At 32.5% G+C, this 20,826-nt stretch overlaps 2 protein-coding genes across 5 annotated transcripts; one reads left to right on the forward strand and one right to left on the reverse strand.

Annotated features, from left to right (window-relative positions):
* The first annotated feature begins 410 nt into the window (after positions 1–410).
* LOC11441035 (respiratory burst oxidase homolog protein C) lies at positions 411–6,263 on the forward strand. The gene is made up of 12 exons (XM_003630389.4): positions 411–1,042; positions 1,270–1,432; positions 1,517–1,565; positions 1,744–1,857; positions 1,957–2,379; positions 2,519–2,902; positions 3,010–3,105; positions 3,245–3,360; positions 3,494–3,596; positions 3,685–3,758; positions 4,936–5,471; positions 5,708–6,263. Exons 1-12 carry the CDS (start codon positions 514–516, stop codon positions 5,815–5,817), a joined length of 2,697 nt encoding a protein of 898 aa, XP_003630437.2. The 5' UTR covers positions 411–513; the 3' UTR covers positions 5,818–6,263.
* Positions 6,264–6,995: 732 nt separating this feature from the next.
* LOC11443110 (uncharacterized) lies at positions 6,996–14,512 on the reverse strand. Of its 4 annotated transcripts, XM_024772362.2 has the most exons (13): positions 14,278–14,512; positions 14,036–14,164; positions 13,798–13,906; positions 13,350–13,483; positions 13,103–13,247; positions 11,947–12,125; positions 11,120–11,357; positions 10,641–10,739; positions 10,356–10,501; positions 10,129–10,233; positions 8,597–8,685; positions 7,679–8,231; positions 6,996–7,303 (listed from the first exon to the last, which is right to left on the reverse strand). In XM_024772362.2, exons 1-12 carry the CDS (start codon positions 14,344–14,346, stop codon positions 7,721–7,723), a joined length of 1,953 nt encoding a protein of 650 aa, XP_024628130.1. In that variant the 5' UTR covers positions 14,347–14,512; the 3' UTR covers positions 6,996–7,303; positions 7,679–7,720. The 4 variants fall into 4 exon arrangements, with proteins under 4 accessions (XP_024628130.1, XP_003630439.2, XP_039684395.1 ...); XM_003630391.4 differs by lacking the exon at positions 6,996–7,303 and having other exon boundaries at positions 7,554–8,231; XM_039828461.1 differs by lacking the exons at positions 6,996–7,303; positions 10,641–10,739 and having other exon boundaries at positions 7,554–8,231.
* Between the last annotated feature and the right edge of the window lie 6,314 nt (positions 14,513–20,826).

Below are 20,826 nucleotides of genomic sequence, written 5' to 3' on the forward strand. Positions count from 1 at the left end.
ATGTTTTTACTTATTTAGATGCTAAGATTACGGATCTTTACAATTTCAATGATCAATTCAGTGATTTTTTTTTCCTTTGGAAAAAGTTGTACAAAAGATTGATTGACCGGTTGTATGCAAGTGAAAAAAGACCAACTATAGATCACCTTTATAAATGGTGTCGTTGTAACTTAAACTATAACACTTAATTTTGTACACCTTCAATTTTCTTACAATCATTCAGCATCTCATTTTATTTCTATCTGTCTTTTACTCATTAAATATATTTTTCTGACAATTAAGTATCTAAACAGTAAAGATGCATTCATTCTTCCGGTTTTTAATATTTTAATACTAAAATGCAACATACGTATATATGTATAATGTATGCATATGGGGGGAGCCAGTAAAAAAGAATGTATATATATAGGGGGAGCAAAGACAGTAAGTAACTACTACAGAAAGGAGCAAATGAGTCTGACAAAAGAGATCAGAAAGTGTTGAATCAGTGCTTCAGAAAAACAAAACAGCAACATGGGAGGATCTTCTGCAGATCTTCATCATCATGAATCAGATATAGAACTCATTGCTCCTGAGAACAGCACAAAGTTAAGCACTACTGAGTCCAAATCTGTCACAGATGTTGACCATAACATAGAAGAAGATGCAGACTATGTTGAGGTGACCATGGACATTCAAGGTGACTCTGTTGCCTTACACAGTGTGAAAACTGTAACAGAAAGTGACATGGGAGAAGGGGAACATGAGAAACAGTCTTTGACTGGGAATAAGTTGGAGAAGAAGAAATCCTTTGGTGCTTCAGTGGTTCAAAATGCTACTATTCGTATAAAGCAGCTGAAGCGTTTGGCATCGTTTTCAAAACCAGAACCAGCAAAGCGATTGGAAAGGACCAAGTCTGCGGTGGCTCATGCTCTCACTGGACTCAAGTTTATCAGCAAGACTGATGTTGGTGCAGGATGGTCTGAAGTTGAGAAAGTGTTTGATAAGCTTACCGTGACAACTGACGGTTATCTTCCTCGCACTCTCTTTGCTAAATGCATAGGTATGCTTGTTTTACCATATTGCTTCAAATGATAAATGATAAGTTAAGAACTTGGATAGTATAACCAATGTTTTTGATGTCTCTACCATCACAACTATTAAAGTTGCATCAGTCATATTTGACAGTAATTTTCTGCAATATCAAAGATTGCAGCACGATCAAGTGATTTGAAACTTTGATTATAAGTATAGAGTAATTTCTAAGTGTTTCTTTGGATTCAATTGTAGGATTGAATGAAGAGTCAAAGGCCTATGCTGAGATGCTTTTTGATACTCTTGCTCGGCAGAGAGGGATTCAAGGAGGTTCGATTAACAAGATCCAGTTTAGGGAGTTCTGGGACTGTATTTCAGACCAAAGCTTTGATACTAGGCTCAAAATATTCTTTGACATGTAATTCTTTGTTTAGTTAATGTAAGCGTCAAATATTTGTTGAATGCTCCATAAAAATATCACCAACATTGATTTTGATTACAGGGTTGACAAAGATGCAGATGGAAGAATCACCGAGGAAGAGATAAAAAATGTATGGTACTTTTAATTTAACACTAAATAATCTAAATATGAGTTGCACAGTATGCACTGAACTTTATTTTTGGTGATTTTTCAACAGTAAAAAAATTAGTAAAGTAGTTTTTAATCAGCCAATTTTTGCCTGAGTGATTTTGTGTTATTTGATCATATTTTATGTAATTCTGCTTCAGATTATATGCCTGAGTGCCACTGCCAACAAACTGTCAAATATCCAGAAACAAGCAGAGGAATATGCGGCTTTGATCATGGAAGAACTAGACCCGGATGACACAGGATATATCTTGGTAATTAAATGACAGTATCTAAATTGTAGTCTCCAGATTAAAATAACTATTTCAATATTATAGAATTGTGACCTTACTCATTTGACCATATTTTAACAGATAGGCAATCTCGAGACTCTCTTATTACATGGACCAGAAGAGACTACAAGGGGAGAAAGTAAGTACCTGAGCCAAATGCTAAGCCAAAAGCTTAGGCCTACATTTGAGGGAAATCCTATTAAGAGGTGGTATAGAGATACCAAGTACTTCTTCCAGGATAACTGGCGAAGATCCTGGGTATTTGCTCTGTGGATTGGTGTCATGTTAGGCCTATTTGCCTTTAAATTTGTGCAATATAGGAGAAGATCTGCATATAAAGTGATGGGGCACTGTGTGTGCATGGCAAAAGGGGCTGCTGAAACACTTAAATTGAACATGGCCATTATCTTATTGCCTGTTTGCCGAAACACCATCACTTGGCTCAGGAATAAGACCAAGCTAGGCGCTTTTGTTCCTTTTGATGATGGCCTCAATTTTCACAAGGTAATTTTTGCTTCTGCTTTTTCCATCAAGAGTGTCAAGATAACTAAATACTAGTACACACTAATACGCATATGCATTAGTCATGTTTGTAGGATTATAGCAGCTTTCACAAGGCATAAAATTATGAGTATTTTTGCAGATGATAGCTCTGGCAATAGCAATTGGTGTTGGTATACATGCTATTTATCATCTTGCTTGTGATTTTCCTCGCATTCTTCATGCAAGCAATGAAAAGTACAAGCTGATTGAGCCTTTTTTCGGAGAGAAACCAACAAATTACTGGCATTTTGTCAAATCTTGGGAAGGGGTAACAGGAATTCTAATGGTTGTGCTAATGGCAATAGCCTTTACACTGGCCAATACTAGGTTCAGGAGGAATCGCACCAAACTACCTAAACCCTTCAACAAACTCACAGGTTTCAATGCCTTTTGGTATTCTCATCACCTCTTCATCATTGTGTATGCCATGTTGATTATCCATGGAACCAAACTTTACTTGACTAAGGAATGGAACCATAAAACGGTTAGGACCTTCAGTTAACCCTTACTTTGGAATACTTTTATAACTATTTTGAACTGAAAAATAAGCTATTCACATGCACTTAATAAATCTTATTATGTGCTTTGTAGACTTGGATGTATCTGGCTATTCCCATCACCATTTATGGATTGGAGAGACTTATTAGAGCACTTAGATCAAGCATCAAGTCTGTGCGAATATTGAAGGTATGTGTCAAATAATGATAAACAAATTATTTACTATATGATATGAAAACAAACATGGTTCTATCAAAATTACTTCTATTAAGGTTAGTAAGTTATATATACGTCTGATCTCATTTTCATTTCATTGTCAAATTTGAAGGTGGCTGTTTATCCTGGAAATGTGTTGGCAATTAATATGTCAAAGCCTCAAGGATTTAGCTATAAGAGTGGACAGTACATGCTTGTCAATTGTGCTGCTGTTTCTCCACTTGAATGGTATGGATTTATTTTGAAGAAACATTCTATAATAAATTAAATGTGGCATCTAATTAGAGCATCATATAAGCTTGAGCTATACTTCACATTTATCTGATTTCTATACCTTCATTCATTGTTTATGCATTCACAGGCATCCATTTTCCATAACTTCTGCCCCTAATGATGATTACCTTAGTGTTCATATTAAAATACTTGGTGATTGGACTAGAAGTCTGAAAACCAAATTCTCACAGGTGAATATTATTATTAATATTATCGCTGACCGGAATTGATTATGTGTTTTCTTATAATTAACAAGTTTATTGCTTTTGTTTCTATCAGGCTTGCCAGCCAGCCATCAATGGACAGAGTGGACTTCTAAGAGCTGAATGCTTGAAAGGAGATAACAGCCCAAGGTATGCCTTATTGTTTTTGCTTTTGGCAAATATTATTATTTTTCTACAAATATCTGATAGTAGGTAGGTAACATGCAAAAACTGTAGTTGGCTACGGCACTTAACAAAATATGTTTAGATTTAATTATTCAGATAACCCACTACAAGTGAGTTCCATGTTGGTTAACTTCACCTGTAAGATAAGGATTTAAATATCCGGAAAAGCCTATAACTAAGGTTAGGACACTATTCTATTAAATAGTACGTTAGTGAAACTTAATTTCACACCAAACGAATGTAAAGTCCTTACAATATAAGTTATACGTACTTTTGGTTAATTAAAGTAAAAGGATAGCACAGAGTGTATGCTAGAGAACCAACTTAATTACTGGATATCATTGGATCCAATAATTGAAGAACGTGTTTTTTTTTTTTGAACAAAATTGAAGAACGTGTTTAAAGTGAATTAACCTGTTTTTTGTTTTATCCAATTTGGTTTGGACGTCAATTTATATTCCCATAGCAACTTGACACATGCCTTGATTATAATCAAATGATTATGTTCCTAAAAAAATCAAATGATTATGTTAAGCGGGGCCAAAAAGACTTACTATTGTCTTGTTTTTTCTGGACGAAAGTCATCTGAACTTTGAGTGGAAAAAAATAAATAAATTAGGGTGATAAGTCCGCTTTTTGAAAATATATGTATTTAATGTAAACCGTTAAGAGTCTCACATCGATTAGGAGTTGGTCTGACAATTTGTTTATAAGTGGGGGCAATCCTCACCTCACAAGCCAGTTTTGTGGGGTTGTGTTAAGGTGTGTTAAGAGTCTCACATCAGTTAGGAGTTGACATAACAATTTGTTTATAAGTGGGGGTAATTCTTTTTTTAAATGATAAATGTTAATCGATTGTTGTTAAGTATAGAGATGAACCTGCTACTGCATTTTTTGAGTTTATTATTGTTAAAAGAAAAGAAGCTTAAAATGACCTTGGTAAGCTGTAACCCAAAAAAGAAAGATAAAAAGAAATACGTTGCCCAACAGATATGTCACAGGTGGTGATGATTGAAACCAATAATCATGCAAACGCTGATGAATTTCCTCTACCATGCATATTTGTAATTAACAACGCTTTTTCAAAAAATTATATGTATATCCAAAAATGATTGTATGTTATGATTATGATATTATGCAGTACTTTCCCTAAAGTTTTGATTGATGGTCCGTATGGAGCGCCAGCACAAGACTACAGGGAGTATGAGGTGGTTTTACTTGTGGGGCTGGGAATAGGGGCTACCCCAATGATAAGTATACTAAAGGACATGGTCAATAATTTCAAGGCAATGGAAGAGGAAGATGGGTTTGCAATGGAGGAAGGGTCACCGATGACACCAAACCAGAAAGACTCTAGGTTCAGTGACTTCAAGACAAGGAGGGCATACTTCTATTGGGTGACAAGAGAGCAGGGTTCCTTTGATTGGTTTAAAGGGGTGATGAATGATGTAGCTGAGGAGGATAGAAGGGGATTGATTGAGCTACACAGCTACTGCACCAGTGTTTACGAACAGGGTGATGCACGCTCTGCTCTTATCGCTATGGTGCAGTCTATAAACCATGCAAAGCACGGGGTGGATGTTGTGTCCGGCACTCGTGTCATGTCTCATTTTGCTAAACCCAATTGGCGCACTGTCTACAAACGCATTGCACTTAATCATCCGGAAGCACAAGTTGGTGAGTTCCCACTTATTGAATGTGACAACTGCTTTTGTTGTTTTCTTGAAAATCAAAAGTTAAAAAAAGTACATGTTGATCAATGATCGATAATATGCTTTGGAGTGTTAATTTCAACATAAAAAGAAAACGGTGCTTGCTTTTTTTATCAAAATCAATCATGCATTTACCTTTTTATTTGACGTGTTTCGTTAAACTTAATAGACAGTTTTTTTTTTTTTTTTTATGTAATGCAGGGGTATTTTACTGCGGGCCATCCACCCTGACCCACGAGCTTCGTCAGCTATCGTTGGATTTCTCTCACAACACATCAACCAAATTCGACTTTCATAAAGAAAATTTCTGATAAGAAGAAAATAATTGAGGATAACAGTGGAAGGTGTGGAACGAGCCAGTCCTCCACCAAGATGACTCAGCTATAATCATGTATTGTCACCACCCTTTTGTTGATAACTATAGTGTGCTTCTATACCAATGGTTGTTAATTGTTATAGCTTTGTAAAAGGACCAAGGTAAACGTGGGGTAAATGGTTAGGTGGTGAGTTGGCTACCAAATACTAAAGGTGAGGTCGGATGGCCCCCTTGGATAAGTGTGTCGTCATGTCTGTATAAATTTAATTAATTATTAAAGGGAAATAGATAACCATGAGAAGGCTTTTTTGTTTTTTTGTTTTGTTTTTCATTCATTATAGTCGTCCCAGGAGAAGGGACCTGGAAGGAAGTAAATCAGGAGGGAAATAATTTGTCCAGATGCAGTACAATTAATAGTTTATTTTTAATTTTTGTTCAAAAGTCTATTTTATTTGTTTTTGTAAAGTTAATGATAAGTAAGTTTGATCTACCAAAAAAAAAAATGATAAGTAAGTTTGAAGTAAAATTATATATTTAAATTTTTTCACTTAAATGTAAGTTTGTATTCAAATTTAGTGCAAATTATCAATCACAATTCAAAAGCTATGTTTCATCACTTCAATTTAAATCAATATTCCAACAGAAAATTTTGAATTAAAATGAAAACAAAAAATCAATGTTTCGCTATCAACTATCCTAGTAAAGTTTTAACCAAACTAGTAACACACCCAACTGAAGAGTTGAGCAATGTTATTAATGTGAAGTATTCATGATGGACCGAAATAATTTAATATAAACAAAAAGACACCTGAGCATTCAAAGGGTCAATCAATTATAGATGACATTATGATTGTTAAAAAGAATATTTCCAAAATTGATAAGCAGTTCAGCCTTGGGCTTCTTAGTTACTCAAGATAAAGTTGGAACAAAACTTTCTTTTGTGGAAAGGTTGATAGAAGTTTAAAATAGTAGCGTTCTTGCACCATCCTTCAAGTTGAGTGAGAAACAAATTCCCAGAACAGATGAAGAGAATACATTATTGTAGAAACTTTTTATGCCTCGTTTGTAGGAAGCTTGATGCATGTCATGATATGTGGAATAGGTCACGTAGTGAGTGTGATAAGTCGTTTTATCTTAAATTAATGTGAAGTATATAGTAATGCGGTAAAATGAATGACAATAATTATGAGAAAAGTGTCACTTGAAACTTAGCTCTGATGATAGAGTGTGTTAGTTGGGTATACAGATTGAGATATTGCCTGAGAAATCGACTCTCGCATATACATTTATGAAGAGGGAGCTAAGATGTGGTAGTCAGAATTGCAATAGTGTTTTGCTCTACCACAAAACCAAAGTTTATTGTTGCAATTAAAACTTGGAAGGAGTTGTTATAGTTGAATTGAAGAGTTTTCTTCATGAGCTTGTTTTCATCCAATGTATTATGACAACCAACGAACTATGCACCTTACTAAGACTTCTACCTATCATGCAAGACCAAAGCATGTTGATATTAGAGGTCACTGGGTCGTGATGTGTTGAATTTCAACTAATTAGAGATTTGTAAGATTCATACATATAACAATGTTAATATGTTAACAAAACTGCTACACATTTTCCCCCTTCTAATCCCTTGGAAAACATGTTTCGTAATTAGTTGTGGACAGTACTGTGGAGAGAAGTAGACATAAAATTTTAACAGAATTTATAAGTGAAATTTCAAATCCGCTAAAAAAATGTATGCATTTTAACGCTTCTGATACATTAGAAAACAAGTTTCATGTTTAGTTAGCTCTTTAGCAGAAAAATAACTGACGACGTAATAAAAAAGGGAAAAGAAATGCGCTGAACTTACAGACCTTTGAACAATTGTTTTCATGAAACGTTGAGTTGCATTCTTTTCATCTTTGTTTTCTTTTCTGCCTCTGGAAATTTGGTTTCATTAACTGGCTGCCAACTATGACTTGTTCAGTATTTTGAGTTGGCAGGAATGGTATTAGAGGCTTCTTTGTGGGCACAGCTATATTTTTCATACAACTTTCATTTGAAACAGGAGAGGCCTTCTTTCCTTTCGATGGCCTTGGAACCTCCAATCTCTCCAAAATCCTTGAAGTTTCCTTGTCTAGCTGTCTAATGCCATTTCGTGGTGATATACTTGATTGATCCAACTTGGCTTTGGGGATACAAGATGGAGAGTACAACTTGGGCTCTTCGCTCACAACCAATTGCTTCCACTCTTCTGTAATATAGGCCATGGTTCTGTCATCTTGGTCCGTAATATCCATGGACAAAGTTCCCTCATCCACACCAATGACATTAGTTGCTGATTCTGCTCTCCCAATCACCTCTGATGAAGGTTGTCGAGTAGAGCTTAGTTCAGAAAATGCACCGTCCATTTTGGGAAATACTGACCTACAAACATCATTAATAAATATATAAATCTTTGAATGTTCGAATAATAGACTAAATTTGCAACAATGTTGCATTTAGACTAAGAACCAAAAAAAGGCAGTCTTGAATCAAAATATCAAGTCATCTTTTATCTTCAAGAAAATTATATGCAAGAATTCTCAGATCTTGTAGTAAAATGTTCATTCTAAACAAAAAGAGTCGGTTGCTATTTCTGGCAGCATCTGTTCAAAAGCACTAGCTGTTGATTCTTATTTTTACTTCTTTTGAAAAAAAATGGTTTTGTTTTGAGAAGATATTCATGTCCAAGCGTACTCTTGAGTTCATGCATTGTTATGTCAAGCTGCATGTAGAAAGTAGAAACTCACCCCAATTTTAGGCTTTCTTTAACAAGCACATTTAGTTTTTGATGAAAGCCTCTTTCATGTAACAGTGGATCATAGTCTGTTAGATCAATCTGCAAGCAAATTTTGGCTTCAATACTCAAAAAAATAAGGAACTTATTCAAGTTTTTGAATTAAGTGATTCAATTTGAATTCAAAATCTATAGTTTAGTCTGCAGATGTCTGTGAATTAATTCTTCCAGTAATTGAGATGTTTGGACAGTCCATAATTCCATGGTCCACTTATCCGCACATATAATAACATAATTCTACAACTCATCGACTACAACGCCTGCCAAGCTGAACTTAACCAAACTGACCCTTAATGATACCCATGATTGTTACTTCACTCGGGAGCAAACACACAAATGTTAGTAGTAAGATGGTTGGACAGGATAAAATAATGTATTAAAAGGCTAGGAGAGAAAGCCATAAGATAGCTCACAGATTCTTAAGGAGAGTATAAGGTTCACAAAGAATATGGCAAAGGAGAGTATAAGGATCATAGTCTTTAACTTTAAGACAAGGATGGCATAGAAAACTGTGCAGCCTTTGGGAGACTGATTGAGAAGAGTTAGGAGGAGAAAATCGCATCACAAAAACCAATTTGATATTATGTTGGGGACATTGATCATGATATCCATATACTGGATTTTCTGCCAATAGTAAAAGGTACAAGGAAACCTTGGACTTCAGATTCACCAGTACTCCGGCTTCAATTTCTATGCTTTCACTGATGCAAATTGAGCAGATTGTTCTCAAACGAGACATTCCGTAACTGGTTACTGCACTTCTCTTGTAGCAACCTCTTGTTCGCTCTAGTACCAGGGACGTGTAATTTGCTAAATTCCCACAACCAAATTCACCTGGATTTCCTTTTTTGCCTGACATTGGTTCCCTCCGCTAGATTAACCTACACTCTTCTGTGACAACTGAGTGTCTCACATCTCACAATCAATCCAATGCTTAACTCTCGCACTAAACAATCAAATTAACTTGATCTTTGTTGGAAAAAAGTGGCACAAGATTGTTAGTCACCAAGTTTGTTCCACCTGCATTGCAACTAGCCAATATTTTTAAAACCCCTCGTCTGATTCAAACTTCCATTAACTGCAAACCAAAGTCTAACTAATCACCAGTATGTCTAGTTTAAAGGATGTGCAAATGAAGGAGATCATGCTTATCACATAATATCTTAATATTCTGTTTGTTAATTTTCATATTCTGTTATATTTTGTTCTATTGATATTTTAGTGCATCTAACTTATCTATTCAATAAACATTTTGACCATCCTTGGAGTTGAGCCAAGTCAAACTTTCTTCAATCCTCTATAGCAAACAGCCAATATTTTCTCAGATAAATTCAGATATCCAGAGCTCCCAGAAACCTAAACTTAAAATCTATGCATGCGGGGTTTTCTTATTTTCCATAAATAATGTCAACATCAATGCCAATCAAAGGAAAGAAGAAACAAAAAAGTGTAGATAAATCTTCAATGTAAATGTTTAAATCAAACCTTTAGCAAACAGGCTTGAACAGAGTTCTCTACATCCTTATTGACCGATGGATCAATTAATGGATAGTCAGGACTTTGTTTGACTTCTTCTGCCCCAGCAATGCGCTGCGTGTTTTATGGATATTGGAAAGTGATGAATCATCATCAAGGTATACAATTGTTGTTATTCTGCTATTAAGCAAATGAGCAGAGAATAAGAGGGATAAAGAGCAAAAACTAGTTCTCACCCTCATAAGCATTGGTCCATTATCTGATGGCTGAAGAATGTAGTAACAATGATAAGGAGCCTCTGTCATTGTTTCTAAATCACAATTTGAAGAACATATCAAACCCTGGTCCATTGAATGTAGAATGCTAGAAAGGCCTTGAAAAACTGTCAAATAGTAGTCATGTTAGGAAAAAAGATAAACTTTGTGAAGAATTTGACCAATATACATTGAACAGCAACAATTAAGGACTAATGACAATGACACAGATAATAGAACTTCAAAGTGGAAGGATCCTCTACACACGTTGAGCATTCATGTCTGACTGATCAGTATCATCGGAATTGGTTTCAATCACATGATAAGGGGATGGAGTCACAACAAATGAAGCCCCCATTATTAGACCTGCATTAAAACTCAAAATACAGAAATCAAATTTCTTTGTAGCGAAACCACAAAGAGAGGTTAAGAACAAGACACTGGGTGCACCGATATTGCTTAATCAGTCTCAGTGCTTCACCATAAAGAGGAAACAAATTGGTATGAAATAGACTTTAAAAAAGTGAAGTGTAAACAAAAGGAGGAAACAAAAGAATGAAATTTTCTTTCTCTCCCATAGGCTATTGATATAAATGCTCGACAAATCAATTCGATTGTACAAACACTCAATCAAGCAGCAATTTGTACAGGTTGAAATTTTAATGAAATTAAAATAACAAACAAATTCTTTTTGCACACTACTATTAACAAAAGCTAGAAATGAAAGGCCTTAAGAAAATGCACACCTTCATCAAGAGATGCCAAGTTTATCCTCTCAGTAACAGTTACGTTGATTGGAGAATAAATTGGCAGGAGCTTCAGGGAATTATGGAATGAGGGAAGAAACAGAATAGTTTTCCCCCCAAGACAAACAGAGTTTTCATTAACATCACATGTTTCCAGATTGGAGCCAGTGACTGAACAGGAAAACATGTTGAGTTTTTTTCCAGCATCATCTAAAGGAATGCCATGGCATCTACATGTCTGTAAAATTCCAATAATCAATTATTCTTGCTTTTTCCTTTAAAGGAGTTGAACTGATATTAAGATGAAAGAAAAAGAGGATTCTGATAGATATGATATTGCTCAAGATTTTACAATAAATGATGTAGAGGACATTCAAAAGATACAATTATTTTGGAATTAGACCAATAATGAAAATAATCAATTGAAGGTGGAAATTAATAAATGAAACTATTTTGTGAGTTATGTTGTCTTCATGTTTCTTATATATTCCAGCTAAGGTTTACCTAGTGTCTGGATGATATTGAAGGTTTTACATTTTTTGTCTGATTAAAACTTCATATTGTAAAACTAATTATATTAATTTAAAAACATGGTCAGTGTCTCCAGTTTGCTTCAGGATTGGCATGGCCAAAATTGAGCAGTTGATTGCTCCAACAATAAGTAACACAATAACTTTAGCGTAGTATATTCATTAGAATATCGTCTATACAGTTGTGGTTATAGCTCTTTTTAATCTAAACAACCAGCACAAACATTCTATTTCTCAACAAAAAAGAATCTCCAAAATTTGGGATGGTTAGTAAATATAGATTGGATGTACTATCACCTGACATTGACTGATGCTGTTGGTTATTGGATTGACGGGTGGAAGCAGGTTGCAGAATATATGGTTCACAGAATCTAAAAGATCGTCCTTGAAAATGAGACGTGCTAGCAGGGGCTTGTCCATGTCATCTTTCAAAACCTGCAGCCATCTTTTAACCAGGCCGTTGAACGATCTGAAATCTGCAATGTTTTAGACAATATCCATAAATTTCTTGTGATTTAGGAAAATAGTCAATTTATTTCATGATTTTTTTTTTTTTTTTGTGTTTCTCAAAGCTAGTGCTATGATGTGTTTTTTGCACATGATCTAGTTCCATCGAGAGAATTGAGAAAATAAATAGATAAATAAGTAAGAAGTTAGAGATGTTAAGAAAAGCTTTAGAAGCACAAAACATTCATTTAAGTTGAAGTAAAGTGGAGCGTATAGAATGCCAGTTTAGTAAGGGCATACTAATTCTTCCTTACAGACAAAATTGGAGATATTGCAAATCACCTAGTCAAAGTATCCTGGGTTCATTGTACAAAATTAGGGGGGGAAAGAGAGAGATGTAAATTATAGGAATAAAACATGATGAAACAGAAGACTGTTTTGCGTGATATTGTGATATAAAAGTACCATTCAAGCTTAAGGAAAATGTTTATCTCACAGTTGTAAGACTTGTTATGTTTTATGGAATTGATTGTGAAGAATAAAGAACTAAAAACAAAATAAGCTCATTGTTCTAGAGATGATAATGATATGATAGATATGTGGAAACACAAGATGAGATAGGATTAGTAATGAATGTATTAGAGAGAATGTTAATTAGGTCCTATTTTGGAAAGGATTATAGAATCTAACCTTAAGTGTTTGGCTTGGACACGTGCGAAGAAGACTTATAAAAATCTTTGCAAAGAAGGGTAAAATCAGACGAAGGGTAGTTAAATAGTTAAAGATAGAAGGAAACTAAGAGAAACTATAGGCCAATAGTTTGTCATTAGACATAATCTACAATGAGGAATTATGGCCTCATTTATTATGTGTAGCCAACTCTATCTCATAGATAATTTATGTTGATGTTGCTGCTGTGTTTCTCAAAGCTAAAGCTCAATTCCATATTCAAAAGCATTTGTGAAGAAATTAATTTTGGTCGCTACACATTGTGAGAGCTCTTGACCTGTGATGTAGGTCTGAACTGAGCAATTATCGAGATGAGAAATGGAACGGCGAAAATTGTTAATGTTTTCACGTGAATCAATCAGATGGCTTGACTTCGGCTGAAATACAGCAAAATCAACCGAAACACATCTATCTGCAGCATCCTTTTAAACAAGAAAATAAACAACAATTTAATACAGTTTCAGACAAAATTGAATTACACAACTCAAAAGTACAAAATCCATGTCATGAATATACACACTCACCGTGAGGCTCTTTTGCATTACAAAATTCACATCTTCAGGCAAGATCGAAGTTATGACTATGACTTTTCTCTCAATATCTTTACCTTGCCAAGAGTACAATACTCGTTCGCTTAAAACATCCGAAATCATTACATCTGCAAATCAACAATCAAATAATTGTCAATGCATGTTTTCAACAAGAAAAGAAAAAATGTCTTTGTATATATGTATGTATGTATGTATACACTAGTGTAAAAAGTTCTGCACTATCAGCAAAACACAACCAATCTTACGTGTTATTTTAGAAATAGCTAGGATTAAAGTCAAACGTTTTCAATAATCTAACTGTAATTGATTGACAGTGTAAAACTTTTTTACACTGACAATGCATATGATTTTATTTTAATAAAAAAATGTCTATGAAGTAAATTCACACACAAACAGATATAGAGAGTGATAGAACCGGCACCGGATACGGTATCTATATCAGGCAGAAAGGCATCTGACGGCAGGTTGTTAACAGCGTGATGGAAATCGCGTAGGTTGAAATTTCCCACGGGACGGTACGCAATCATCAACTACATAACAAGCAGAATCACGCTCAATCACTCACTCTTACGGATCAAAATATAAACACGTCTCGTGCATTTCGAATTTATCAATCTAATCACGAATTGTAAAAAAAATTCTCAGAACTGAAACATTACCTCATCGGAAGAAGATAAACGATTCTTCACAACGTAACACAAACCGATCTTATCACTGAGAGTATCAGATTTGCGCGAAGACAAAGACGAATTCGAAATGGCGTAGAAATTAGCGAGTTGAAGTAGCGACTGAATTGAAAACACGAAGAAACAACGAGAAATCGACGATCGATTAGGAATGATGAAATTGTGCGGTGCTTCAATGAATAGAGATTGAGATTTAGGGATGAAGCTGTGTGTACCTGCTTTAGGTCTCCTAGCAATGGCGGTGCCAAGGTTCGGAGATCGAGAACGAAACACAGTTGAACCATTTTCGTCTCCAACGATCTCTCTCTCTGGTTTGGCGCGAAATGAAACTTCAAGCCTCGCCGAGATGTTTAAACTTGAGGAGTGCTGACAAGAAGTTTGAATAAAAAATCGAAGTACAACAGAAAACGAACTAAAACCCTCGATAGAGAGAAACAAATTTCAACCATATTCAATTGTCCGTCCCATAATATTAATAACTGAGTCATTTGTCAAAAAAAATAAAAATCTAAAATCATTGAGCCATTTTACTTTTCAATAATTCTAAGGTACCGTTTGGTCCGACTTTTTTTCCACTTTTCTACGTTTTGAAGGAGAAGTTAGGCCAAACACAATATCAATAAAGTACCTTCGGAAAAAAAATACTTTTTTTAAAATGCATAAAATTGAATGGAATGAGCTTTAACCAAAAGTTGTTGAATGCTACTTCAAAAAACTATTTCTTCCCAATTTATTTCACAAGCACCTCTCTTCAACTCCCACCAGCAACCTTTTATTTTATTTTTTCAATATGTTTTTTTCTTCCATTTTATTTTTTTTATTTTTTTTAACCGGTCCATTTAATTTTTTAATGAGGTTCCATTTAAGTTTATTATCTATTTTTTTAAGGAATTTTATTATCTTTTTATCACTTATATATTAATTACAATATATTTTGATCATCACAACCTCACAAATATTTGTATTCACGCTGTCAATGAATGACACCGAATATTTTTATTCTCTTTCTTCAACCACGGAAATACACACACATTAGCGTTTAGAGTAATACTTTATGTTCCTCTTTCTGTTTTTTTTTGTTATGCTAATGCGTATAATTTTTGTTAGTGTTGTGTAATGCGTATAATTATTTTTATAAAATTTTGATTTTAATTAAAAGTACAAGTATAGTTGCCTAAAAAAATTATACTTATATATAATTTAAACATTTGTATTGTAACAAACTATGCATATCTTTTTCTTATTAAAAAAACTAAACATATCTATTTCAATGACATCAGCAATGAAAATATAATATTATATAATATAAATTATTATCTTTTTGACCAACACTAAAAATATGGTATTCTTGTAACAAAATTTGTTATAGAGTATAATTGGAAAAGAAAAAACCAATTATTCTCATTATATACACACACATATATATTCCTGATTTTAGAGATGGTAGTCAAGCAGAAGGTATCCACGAAGTGTTCAACCATGCACATTCTTCATTGAGAAATGTCATTGAAAGAACAATTGGAGTTTGGAAGAAAAAAAAAAAAAGGTGGCATATCTTATGTGATATGCGACCATTTCCACTAATCAAACAACAAAAGATCATAGTTGCAACAACAGCACTCCACAACTTTATTCGAATGTGTGGAGTTGAAGATGAAGAGTTTAATAAATGTGATGTTATCTCTGAATATATGATTGAGCGTGACGAAGAAAGCAATATAAATGAAGAAATCAGTTCATATAATCCAGGAAGAGTGCAAGATGGAGGCTACATGAATAAAGTTAGAAATCAAATAGGAGTTGCATTGATGGAGAGTAGAAATGTTTGAGTTTGTGATGATTTATGTCTTTTTCAAAAAAAAAAAGATGATTATTGTTTTTAATTTTCTAAACTACTTTGATATTATTTATGTTATTATTTGAGCCTCCTTAAATTATTTCTCCTATTCAAATATTTAACAAGTCGTTTATATGATGATAAAAATTTGTATTCATGTTACACAAAATAAACGTCATTGAGTAAATATAGTATTGGTAAAAATATATCTTTTATATTTTAAACATTTTTTCCCTTCAAAAAATATTTTAGACATTTTTTTATTTATTATGTTAATCTTCTTATCTTCTTATATATCTTCTTATCTTCTTATATATTAAAGTTAACTCGTAAGCCCTAATTTTAACTTAAACCCTATTGCATAATTTTACTGTTTTAACCCTAATCTCCTATTTTCATGAACAACCCTAATGCTCACACCTAATCTTCTTATCTTCTTATATATTAAAGTTAACCTGTAAACCCTAATTTTAACCTAAACTCTATTGCATAATTTTACTGTTTAACCCTAATGCTCACACCTAATCTCCTATTTTCATGAACAACCCTAATGCTCACACCTAATCTTCTTATCTTCTTATATATTAAAGTTAACCCGTAAACCCTAATTTTAACATAAACCCTATTGCATAATTTTACTGTTTTAACCCTAATGCTCACACCTAATCTCCTATTTTCACGAACAACCCTAATGCTCTCACCTAATCTTCTTCTTCTTATATATTAAAGTTAACCCGTAAGCCCTAATTTTAACCTAAACTCTATTGCATAATTTTACTATTTTAACCCTAATGCTCACACCTATTCTCCTATTTTCATGAACAACCCTAATGCTCACACTTAATCTCCTATTTTCATGAACAACCATAATGCTCACACCTAATCTTTTTTATCTTCTTATATATTAAAGTTAACCCGTAAGCTCTAATTTTAACTTAAACCCTATTGCATAATTTTACTGTTTTAACCCTATGCTCACACCTAATCTCCTATTTTCATGAACAACCCTAATGCTCACACCTAATCTTCTTATCTTCTTATATATTAAAGTTAAGTCGTAAGCTCTAATTTTAACTTAAACCCTATTGCATAATTTTACTGTTTTAACCCTAATGCTCACACCTAATCTCCTATTTTCATGAACAAAGCAGATCGATATTGCTTTATTTCCCCTATTTCTTCAAAACAAATCGCCTTATTTCTTCAACAAAACAAATCGCCCTATTGGAATTAATAAAATGGTTTTGAAAGATTATAACAACAGTTTTTTTGTTAATATTACACTTTTCATCCAAATTAGAACTGAACTCTCTGTTAAATATCTACCACAAAATGCACCAGAATTTTGCAATCTATATAAACAGGTGGAAGAAACATTTCAACAAACAGTTAAAGGGTATCATTTACGGTAAAGGCCAAACATTCGATAAAAGGAAAATTATTTAAATAAAATATTTTACATGTTGAGGTTAAGAATGAGCTATTTTTAGGTACATAATATAACATTAACATATAATTTTTACAAAAGAATGAAGTAACATTTTGTCAAAAAAAAATAAAAATATGAAGTAACATACCAATAATATAACATTGACATATAATTTTTACAAAAGAATGAAGTAACATTTTATCAAAAAAATAAAATGAAGTAACACACGATTGATAAAAATTAATATTTTAAAGGTGAATAAGTGTGGTGTCTGAGGTTCGAATTCCAACATCTGCATATATTTGGAACCACATATTTCATTCTCTTTGATATACATTGAGATTTGTTTTTGTCTACTACATCTACAATGTATATGACCCGTGCGGCAGCACGGGTGGAAATTCTAGTTCATAATGAATTCAAAGTTTTTTTATTTATAGACAATGCATAAATATATGCAAGGTCCCGGGTTCGAACCCAAAGTTTTGTACAATTTTTTGCTAAACAACTTTTAACTCAAAAATAACTTTAGAACTAAAAAAAAAATAAAGAAACCAAACAGCTTTAGCCTTTTTCTTATAGAGCTTTATTTTAACTTTGTTTTAAAGTATCTTTTAGACCGAAAAAAAGTCTGGCCAAACGGTACCTAAATATATTTTAATTAATACTACTTTCACCACTCTCAATTCAATATATTCTACTTTACATTTATGATAAAGAAGAATGCTCAAATACTTGATAAAGACACTTAAAATCATTTTTCTCTCTCTTTCATTTATACTCTTTTCTTAATATGTATGAAATGAGAAAATGGCTCAATTAAACTGGGACGGACTGAGTGATAAATAAATAAAGAGTAAATTACACTCCCCTCCCCTCAAAGATGCTTGAATTACACTCTCCTCCCCTCTTAAGTTAAAATACACACTCCCCTCCCCTCTTATTCAAAACATATTAGAAAATATTTCACTCTCCTCCCTTGAGAGAAGCTTCAATTACATTCTCTTCTCCTCTTAAGTTAAAATCTACGCTTTAGTCCCTCAATAATTTTTTTCTTCTAATAATCTACCAAAAAAATAATCTAGCACACTTTAAAGAAAAATAACATTGCGGATTCAATTTAATATAATCAAATTTTGAATACATATCTTTCTCTATTTTTTATTCACAATTTCATTAACATATAGTTTTAAACCCTATTATAAAATATGAAACAGCCCAAAATAAAATTAAAATATGTGAAAAATTACTAAAGTCGATTAAGTATGGTTATTTAAAAGCAAATTTTGTACTCTAAATTATAAAATTAATTACAAAATATTTCAATTTAATTGTCATCGACATTTAGATTATAAAGAAACGAATTTATATTTTTTAAATGGTGATTCAAAATTAATATATATTAAAAAAATATTTATTTATGTTAATAGATTAAAGTGTTGTTCATATTTAATTATTAAGGGATGAGGTTGTAATTCAAGCATCTTATAAGGGAGGGGAGTATAAATCTTACTTTTCAAAGGAGGGGAGTGTAATTTACTCATAAATAAATTATCTATGAAATAAATTGACAATAATAAAATAATAGAGCTATGTCTATTGTTTGAGTAAAAATATGCTACGTGTAATTATTCTTTTTAGTCTCATAAAAAACAGGTACCTTCAAAAATATCTTTCATAAAAACTTTTCAATGGGAACAAGGGTACTATTAATAAAAAGAAATGGGAACAAGGGAGTTATTATAAATACAATATAAAATATATATTAATTTTTTTTTAAGAAAAAATATAAATTAATTAAAATAGTGGCTATAAGATTTATGCATATCATCGTCGTGATATGTTAAGTTTCAGTTAAAGTCGCACGCTAGATTGAAGAGTTGAGGTTGAGAAATATATAAGTAAAAGAACTTATAAAACTTAATGTCTTGAGGATTTTTTTTGTTTGTGAAGATGTGGTGTTCAATTTCATTTGTGCAGTTGTTCTTAATTCAATGTTATAATCTAACTCAATGAGACTTCACTTTATGGTTCAACAATTATATAGTCTACTTCGATTTGATGGAAGAGAGAAATATTCTTGATGTTAAATCAAAGACGGAGAGTCTAACACTTAAATGAATGAATAATGTTTCAATGAAGATGCGATGAATATTCTTGAAAAGTAACTGTCATTTAAAGTTCCACATTAGACTTGTAAAATCTATAATCTTCCAGAAGGTTAAGATTTTCAGTAAAGATATCAAATTCAATCTCCATTCTATAGTCGATCTTGGTCTAATGTGATGCTCCTTTCATGGCCTATCAATCATTTTGGAGGATAAACGGTTGGTTTCGAAACTTTGATCAACAAGAACAAAATCAAACAAGTAGAATATGATATTGAGTTCGATTCTCAACAGGCTGATTGTATAGGTTTATCTTAAAAACTTCATTATTATATTTTTGTGAGGTGTTTTGTTGTTGTTGACCTTTTCTAAGTCGTGACTTGTATTAAGTAAACTAGTGTAGGTAGTTTAAGATAAATTTATTTAAAAAAAAAAAAAAAAAAACTGGTTTAAGATAATGAGCAACGGATGAGAACAAAGATATAGGCGGCTCCCATGATTAAAGAACACTAAAACATTAATCAAGTAATCCACATGACATTTTTCTTACAGCAAAGTTCTCCACATGGCATAATCACCAATAAATTAATTATTTTTCTTAGTTTTTTTATATAATACAAATTCAATGTACCACAAAAAAAAAAACAAAAAAAAAAACTAACTCAATGACACCATCACAAACTATTATTTTGGTATATCTTGTGTAAGTAGCTCTAAGATAGGAGTTTTTCTTTTATTTTTTGTGTCAATTTTATTTGAATGATAAATAGATATTAGTATTTTAATTGTTATGTAAATTTCTCTTCTTTTAAAACTTGACCCCTGAATCTTTAACTTTTCAAATTTTTAAACCCCTTAGCACTAATTGAGCCACACAGCCACTATTTGTCCCAAAATTTTAGTTGTATTAAAAATTAAGATGCAATTGATGATATCTTTTGGTATCATCCTTACAAGTTAAAAAAAAATATATTAATTGAATTTATTTTTACAAAATAAATTAAGGGTAAATGAATCTCCTGTCGTTGTTTTAGATAAGTGATTCTACATTATCTAAATTCATCATCTTTTCATGTGTGTCTAACATAGACGGATCTACAAAGCTATCAAATGAGTGATCGAAGAAAGAAAATAATTTTTAAACACCGACGATGTAAAACTTTTGTGCATAATATATAAATCTAATTAAATTACACTATAAGACCACTTTTTATTATGCTATAAATGGATACAAATTAAATCATTATTAAAACATACATATAGATTGCATATGAGTTTAGAGAAAATGATAAAATTATTTATATTGATCATATATGTCTTTTGCCTATTCATATTTCTGGGAATCAAATTGGAGATTCGGAGTAGTTTGTGAATCAAACATAACAAATTA

This window comes from Medicago truncatula, chromosome 8 (assembly GCF_003473485.1).
Source record: "Medicago truncatula cultivar Jemalong A17 chromosome 8, MtrunA17r5.0-ANR, whole genome shotgun sequence".
Classification (NCBI taxonomy): domain Eukaryota; kingdom Viridiplantae; phylum Streptophyta; class Magnoliopsida; order Fabales; family Fabaceae; genus Medicago; species Medicago truncatula.